The following is an 8,346-nucleotide window of genomic DNA, read 5'->3' on the forward strand; positions in this document are numbered from 1 at the left end:
GTTCAGACTAAAGCTTAAATACAAAATCCATTTCAATTATTCAGTCTTCACTCAAATGTTATATATATATAAAATAAAAATCTAAGCTAAACAGCCACAACTTTAAGATTTAGTTACATGAAGTTACATTACATTAAGTACACTTGCAGTTGCAAAAACACCACCAGAACAATGATTTGGGATTTCCATTTATTCCATTTCTTGTGCTTTAAGCTACAGCAGCTCAGTGTGTCTGTTTTTCAGGTTTCTGGGTTGTTTGCAGGAGCAGGTTCTGCAGTCGTTCGCTGGTACGCGCACAGCTGGAAAACACCTGCAGAGAAAGGAACAAAAACGAATTATATTCCAACCACGTCCCAAAAAAAAAGACAATTTTAGCATGAGGAGCAAATGTTTAATGACATTTGCTCCTCAAATGTCATTAAACCTTTAATTTGACAAAGCCACAGTAAACATCAGGTCGTGGAAAAAACAGATTTAAAGACCTGCAGCGAAAGCCAACAGAACAGCCACCCAGCCCAGGATGTAGGACCAGGAGAAGCGCCAGTCCAAGAAGCGTTTGCCAAAGAAAGTGACTGTAACTCCAGTGTAAATGGCCAGTGCCAGCAAAGCCAGAAACCCTGCATGAGAATAGAAGCAGAGGACAAGAATTATGTAAACAGTGCACAATAGAAAATATCAAGTATTAAGAAATATTCATCAGAAACATTCACACAGAACATTCACGATGTATACCTTAAAAAAACAACTGCAAGTGTCTGTTTTTTTTTGTTTCTAATTATTTTGCCATTTTACATTCCTCAAAGCCAAATGCCCCGAAACGTAGGTAAGGCTATAGTAAGGCATAAAAAAGGTGAAAAAGTTGCAAATGCCTTAAAATGGAGGGAAGGGATGAAAAATCTTGCATTTATTTGTAGGTATGGTGGCGCTAAGGGCAAGGACACCTGACGGGTTCAAATCTTCCCTGTGTTTTCTTATGCCGTTTTCTTGGAATTTCGAGAAAATGTTGTTTTCAGACAACTGAACGATCTCCAACAATGAAAAACTCTGACTCTGCACCTGCCAGAGAACTCTTTTCAACGTTGGACCATCATGTCAACGTAAGACATAAAAAACTGTGAAAAATTTTCAAACGCCTCAGAATGGAGGTAATGCTATAGTAAGGCATAAAATTGGGCAAAAAATATCAAACGCCTCAAAATGGAGGTAAGGATATAGTAAGGTATGAAAACGAGCAAAAACATTTCAAATGCCCCACAACAGAGGAATGTTTATAGTAAGCCATAAAAAACTGTGAAAAAATGTCAAACGCCTCACAACAAAAAAAAAAGGCTATAGTAAGGCATAAAATTGGGCAAAAAATTCCAGATGCCTCAGAATGGAGGTAAGGCTATAGTAAGGCATAAGATTGGGTGAAAAAAAATTCAAACGCCTCAAAACGAAGATAAGGCTATAGTAAGGCATAAAAATGGGCAAAGAATTTTCAAACGCCTCAAAATGGAGGTAATGCTATAGTAAGGCATAAAATTTGGCAAAAAAATTTCAAACGCCTCAAAATGGAGGTAAGTCTATAATAAGGCAAGAACTTGGGTGAAAAAAATGAAAACGCCTCAAAACGGAGGTAAGGCTATAGTAAGGCATAAAATTGGGCAAAAAATTTCAGATGCCTCAAAACAGAGGTAAGTCTATAATAAGGCATAAAATTGGGTGAAAAAAATTCAAACGCCTCAAAACGGAGGTAAGGCTATAGTAAGGTCTGAAAACGAGAAAAAAAAATTCAAACGTCCCAAAACGGAGATTAGGCTATAGTAAGGCATTAAATTGGGCGAAAAAATTTCAAACACTTCAAAATGGAGGTAAGTCTATAATAAGGCATAAAATTGGGTGAAAAATATTCAAACGCCTCAGAATGGGGGTAATGCTATAGTAAGGCATAACATTGGGCAAAAAAATTTCAAACGCCCCAAAACAGAGAAAAGGCTATAGTAAGGCATAAAAAACTGTGAAAAAATGTCAAACACCTAAAAACAAAAAAAAAGGCTATAGTAAGGCATAAAATTGGGCAAAAAATTTCAGATGCCTCAAAACAGAGGTAAGGCTATAGTAAGGTATGAAAACGAGCAAAAAATTTTCAAACGCCTCAGAATGGAGGTAAGGCTATAGTAAGGCATAAAATTTGGCAAAAAAATTTCAAAGGCCTCAAAATGGAGGTAAGTCTATAATAAGGCATGAAATTGGGTGAAAAAAATTAAAACGCCTCAAATTGGAGGTAAGGCTATAGAAAGGCTTAAATTGAGCAAAAAATTTTCAAATGCCTCAGAATGGAGGTAATGCTATAGTAAGGCATAAAAAACTGTGAAAAAATGTCAAACACCTAAAGATAAAAAAAAGGCTATAGTAAGGCATAAAATTGGGTGAAAAAAATTCAAACGCCTCAAAACGGAGATTAGTATATATAGTAAGGCATTATATAGTATATAGTATATAGTAAGGCATTAAATTGGGCGAAAAAATTTCAAACACTTCAAAATGAAGGTAAGGCTATAGTAAGGCATAAAAATGGGCAAAGAATTTTCAAACGCCTCAAAATGGAGGTAAGGCTATAGTAAGGCATAAAATTGGGCAAAAAATTTCAGATGCCTCAAAACTGAGGTATGTCTATAATGAGGCATAAAATTGGGTGAAAAACTTTCAAACACCTCAAAAGGAAGGTAAGGCTATAGTAAGGCATAAAAAACTGTGAAAAAATGTCAAACACCTAAAGACAAAAAAAAGGCTATAGTAAGGCATAAAATTGGGTGAAAAAAATTCAAACGCCTCAAAACGGAGGTAAGGCTATAGTAAGGTCTGAAAACGAGAAAAAAAAATTCAAACGTCCCAAAACGGAGATTAGGCTATAGTAAGGCATTAAATTGGGCGAAAAAATTTCAAACACTTCAAAATGGAGGTAATGCTATAGTAAGGCATAAAATTTGGCAAAAAAAATTCAATAGCCTCAAAATGGAGGTAAGTCTATTATAAGGCAAGAACTTGGGTGAAAAAAATTAAAACGCCCCAAAACGGAGGTAAGGCTATAGTAAGGCATAAAATTGGGCGAAAAAATTTCAAACGCCTCAGAATGGGGGTAATGCTATAGTAAGGCATAACATTGGGCAAAAAATTTCAAACGCCCCAAAACAGAGAAAAGGTTATAGTAAGGCATAAAAAACTGTGAAAAAATGTCAAACACCTAAAAACAAAAAAAAGGCTATAGTAAGGCATAAAATTGGGCAAAAAATTTCAGATGCCTCAAAACAGAGGTAAGGCTATAGTAAGGTATGAAAACGAGCAAAAAAAATTCAAACGCCTCAAAACGGAGGTAAGGCTATAGTAAGGCATTAAATTGGGCAAAAAATTTTCAAACGCCTTAGAATGGAGATAAGGCTATAGTAAGGCATAAAATTTGGCAAAAAAATTTCAAAGGCCTCAAAATGGAGGTAAGTCTATAGTAAGGCATAAAAAACTGTGAAAAAATGTCAAACACCTAAAGACAAAAAAAAGGCTATAGTAAGGCATAAAATTGGGTGAAAAAAATTCAAACGCCTCAAAACGGAGGTAAGGCTATAGTAAGGTCTGAAAACGAGAAAAAAAAATTCAAACGTCCCAAAACGGAGATTAGGCTATAGTAAGGCATTAAATTGGGCGAAAAAATTTCAAACACTTCAAAATGGAGGTAATGCTATAGTAAGGCATAAAATTTGGCAAAAAAAATTCAATAGCCTCAAAATGGAGGTAAGTCTATTATAAGGCAAGAACTTGGGTGAAAAAAATTAAAACGCCCCAAAACGGAGGTAAGGCTATAGTAAGGCATAAAATTGGGCGAAAAAATTTCAAACGCCTCAGAATGGGGGTAATGCTATAGTAAGGCATAACATTGGGCAAAAAAATTTCAAACGCCCCAAAACAGAGAAAAGGTTATAGTAAGGCATAAAAAACTGTGAAAAAATGTCAAACACCTAAAAACAAAAAAAAGGCTATAGTAAGGCATAAAATTGGGCAAAAAATTTCAGATGCCTCAAAACAGAGGTAAGGCTATAGTAAGGTATGAAAACGAGCAAAAAAAATTCAAACGCCTCAAAACGGAGGTAAGGCTATAGTAAGGCATTAAATTGGGCAAAAAATTTTCAAACGCCTTAGAATGGAGATAAGGCTATAGTAAGGCATAAAATTTGGCAAAAAAAATTCAAACGCCTCAAAACGGAGGTAAGGCTATAGTAAGGCATTAAATTGAGCAAAAATTTTTCAAATGCCTCAGAATGGAGGTAAGGCTATAGTAAGGCATAAAAAACTGTGAAAAAATGTCAAACACCTAAAGACAAAAAAAAGGCTATAGTAAGGCATAAAATTGGGCAAAAAATTTCAAAGGCCTCAAAATGGAGGTAAGTCTATAATAAGGCATAAAATTGGGTGAAAAAAATTCAAACGCCTCAAAACGGAGATTAGGCTATAGTAAGGCATTAAATTGGGCGAAAAAATTTCAAACACTTCAAAATGAAGGTAAGGCTATAGTAAGGCATAAAAATGGGCAAAGAATTTTCAAACGCCTCAAAATGGAGGTAATGCTATAGTAAGGCATAAAATTTGGCAAAAAAATTTCAAACGCCTCAAAATGGAGGTAAGTCTATAATAAGGCATAAAATTGGGTGAAAACAATTATAACGCCTCAAAACGGAGGTAAGGCTATAGTAAGGTCTGAAAACGAGCAAAAAAATTTCAAACGTCCCAAAACGGAGGTAAGGCTATAATAATGCATAAAATTGGGTGAAAAAATTTCATACACCTTACAAAAGGAGGTAAGTCTATAATAAGGCATAAAATTGGGCGAAAAAATTTCAAACGTCTCAAAACGGAGGTACGTCTATAGTAAGGCATAAAATTTGGCAAAAAAATTTCAAACGCCTCAAAATGGAGGTAAGTCTATAATAAGGCATAAATTTGGGCAAAAAATATCAAACGCCTCAAAACGGAGGTAAGGCTATAGTAAGGCATAGAAAACTGTGAAAAAATGTCAAACGACCCAAATAAAAAATAAGGTTATAGTAAGGCATAAAAAATTGCAAAAAATTTTCAAACATCCCAAAATGGAGGTAAGGCTGTTGTAAGACATGAAATTGGGCGAAAAAATTTCAAACGCCTCAAAACGGAGGTAAGGCTATAGTAAGGCATAAAAAACTGTGAAAAAATGTGAAACGCCTCAAGCAAAAATAAGGTTATAGTAAGGCATAAAATGGGCGAAGAATTTTCAAACGCCTCAAAACGGATCTAAGGCTATAGTAAGGCATAAAATTGGGCGAAAACATTTCAAATGTCTTACAATGAAGGTAATGGTAAAGGCATAAAAAAAAAACTTGAAAAAAAGTGAAATGCCTCTAATCGAAGGTTCAGCATAAAATTGGGTGAAAAATTTTCAATTGCCTCAAAACTGAGGAAAGGCTATAAAGGCATAAAAAAACATATTTTTTTCCTTTTTCCCACCTCCTTTAATAGCCTATAATGCTTACTAGTGACTTAACAGCTTTCCATAAAAAACAAAAGATTCAATCGTAACAGGAGTTGACCCAATGCAATTGAAGTAGGAGGGATTATAACCAAATCCAGCACCCTGTTTGGTTGTAATATTTTCAAAAGCCAACCAATCATAAGCATATAATGCTTATTAGTAGCCCTAGTGGACATTTCTAAGTGTCCAAATAGTACCTGTAAACAAAAAGAGTCATAGTCGTGTTAGTGGTCTTTCTTCAGTCTATTCTAGTAGTCCAGATTACACACAGGTAAATCAAAATTGAGGACATGTACTCCAAAGGCTCATTAAAGCTTTCCATACACTCACACTGACCTGACAGCACCAGGGCAATACCTCCAGTGCGAACCCTTCTGTTCTTGGTGCCATTGGTGAAGGCGCTCAAGCCCAGCACCACCCCAGCAAAGCAGCTCAGCACCGCCAGCAGCATGAAGGCCCGAGTGGCATCCCAAAAAGCTGAACACGGGGACACACACGCACAATCTTTATTTGAACTCTGTAATGTTTCATTGTTTTGTATTATCTGTTTGGGTAATTTGTCCTTTATTCTTTAATTTGAAATCAAGTTCAAGTGTGTGCTATGAGCCCAAACTTTAACTTATCACGTAAAACATTTGCCCCCCCTCTCCACTTTAATAAATGTAATTCAGATTATTACATTGAATTAACACAAACCCTACAGCCATGTCCAATCAAGACTTCACGCACCTACAGAGATGGTGTGAGCATGACATTTGTGATTGATGCAAAACCTCCAAAGCCCCTGATTGGCCGAGCTGCCCGAGTACCGGTACTGCATCCAGAAGTCCGTTGCCGTGGAAACGATGAGCAGCACCAGGGTGGCCACGCCACAGAGCGTGCCTCCTCCCGCCAAAGTATACAGCATGTCGGAGCACAGCTTTCACCTAAACATCCAATAGCTGGAGGACAAGGAGAGGCCGGAGAACAGGTGAAGCAAACAAGCAAAATATTATTGGAATTCTTTTTGGTTAAATTACAAACAGAATTACTATTTTTTTTTATTGGCAATTTCATGTCTTAGCAATGAATGCGAAACACTATGACTGTTATCTTTCAGTGTGGGAAAAAAAACATTAAAAATCATGTTTTGTCTTAACGTTGATGTATCAGTTATAACTTCACCGTTTAATTACTTTACAAACGTCTTAAAAATACATATTTTTTTATTGTATTTATTTATACCCTTTTCATCTCAAAATAGTAAAATCCTAACTAGACATGGTGTTACAAATTAGCTAAAACCATCTATGCTAACATGTTCTTTGAATACAAATATATATATATATATATATATATATATATATATATATGCTACATTAAAAATTAAACATTTCCAACAAGTTGAAAGCAGGAAAGCAAAAACACATTCAATGCATTTAACACTATGTCTCCCCCTTGTGGAGATTAGGGATAATAAGTACGGTTAAAAATAATAATAATAATAATAAAAATAATAATAATAATAATAATGGGAAAAAGGCGTACAAAAATGCATGAAAACACCAAATTTGACTGTTGTTTTTGTATTGTTTTTTACATTTGAGAGGCTTTTTTATTTTTTTTAAGGATTTATTTGGTGTGTGTTTGGTGTAGCGGTAATAAGCTTCCAAAAGCTTCTTACCGCTACTTTTCCTATACATCATTCTACATTACAGCACTATGCAGGTATAAAATCAGCATTCTTCATGTGTTCACCTCATTCTTCATTCCTCAAAGCTCAGTCTGATGCATCCCAGACAGCAAAGCGTTCAGCCTGTGACAATAGGCTTGCCTATCATGCAGTTCACAACTATTGTTCCTCCCTAATTCCCCTGCTCCATGAACTCACCTCACATCTGAACATCTGACCTGTCAGCACTGTTTCACTCCATCACTCATCCAACAAACTCTGCACTCATTTTTAAATTTCTCAATTGTCCATAAATCCAAAGTAAAACCATAAATCTGAATTTCAACATGAAAACATCATTAGAGCTGTATAAATCTCATGCTCCTACAAATAAGCATTGGTCCTAAAACCTCAGCATTTCTATTTTTGTGCCATTTGTGGCTCTCTACCTGAATGCCTCAGGATCATAAAGTAAGGTATATTCCCACCTACCTGGAGGAAGAAGTAGAAGAAGAAGGTTCAGCGTTGTGGTAGCTCTGCTTTGAGCTGCTCTCTGTCCATGTAGACTCTCCAGCTGTAATAGCGTGCCTAACCTTTTTAAGCCTCCACCACAGATGCTCATTGTCCATGGAAACAAAAGCGGGAATGATCGAGTGCAGCATATGAGTGATAGTTGATCGATGGTTACCTCCATCCCCTGAGCCCTATTGTCACTGTCCTTCATATAACAACAATAAACTGATAAACTAAAACTGTCACTCTCACATTTTTTGGGGGTATTTCCCAATTTGAATGAGGTCCCATTGCCCCCTTAAACAGGGAACAAGTAACATCATGTTTCATAATCAATCAAAAACTAAATGAAACTAATCAAATGTAAAAGTGCAGCAGTCAAAAATACAGGAAATAAATAAACATTGTTTGCAATTTGTCACAAAAAGCTTAGGAAAACAAATAAGGAAATTAATTTTTAGGTCAGCTATTGTTTTTTTTTTTATTGTTCCACTTCATGTGAACTACAGTCCAACGTAAATCATTATTTATCACATTTTAGTTAAATGCTACGTTTATTTATTTTATTTATTGTCAATGAAGAAATGCATTTAAGATTGGCAGGAAATTGAATCTTTCCTCCTGTTTGTCACACCCCACCTGTCAT

The 8,346-nt window shown here is 35.6% G+C and overlaps 1 protein-coding gene across 1 annotated transcript; it reads right to left on the reverse strand.

The window, feature by feature from the left end:
* Nucleotides 1-239: 239 nt before the first annotated feature.
* lim2.2 (lens intrinsic membrane protein 2.2) lies at nucleotides 240-7,738 on the reverse strand. The gene is made up of 5 exons (XM_028445104.1): nucleotides 7,680-7,738; nucleotides 6,266-6,477; nucleotides 5,873-6,013; nucleotides 483-617; nucleotides 240-310 (listed from the first exon to the last, which is right to left on the reverse strand). Exons 2-5 carry the CDS (start codon nucleotides 6,441-6,443, stop codon nucleotides 240-242), a joined length of 525 nt encoding a protein of 174 aa, XP_028300905.1. The 5' UTR covers nucleotides 6,444-6,477; nucleotides 7,680-7,738.
* Nucleotides 7,739-8,346: the final 608 nt, after the last annotated feature.

Source organism: Gouania willdenowi, chromosome 4, assembly GCF_900634775.1.
Source record: "Gouania willdenowi chromosome 4, fGouWil2.1, whole genome shotgun sequence".
Lineage (NCBI taxonomy): Eukaryota > Metazoa > Chordata > Actinopteri > Blenniiformes > Gobiesocidae > Gouania > Gouania willdenowi.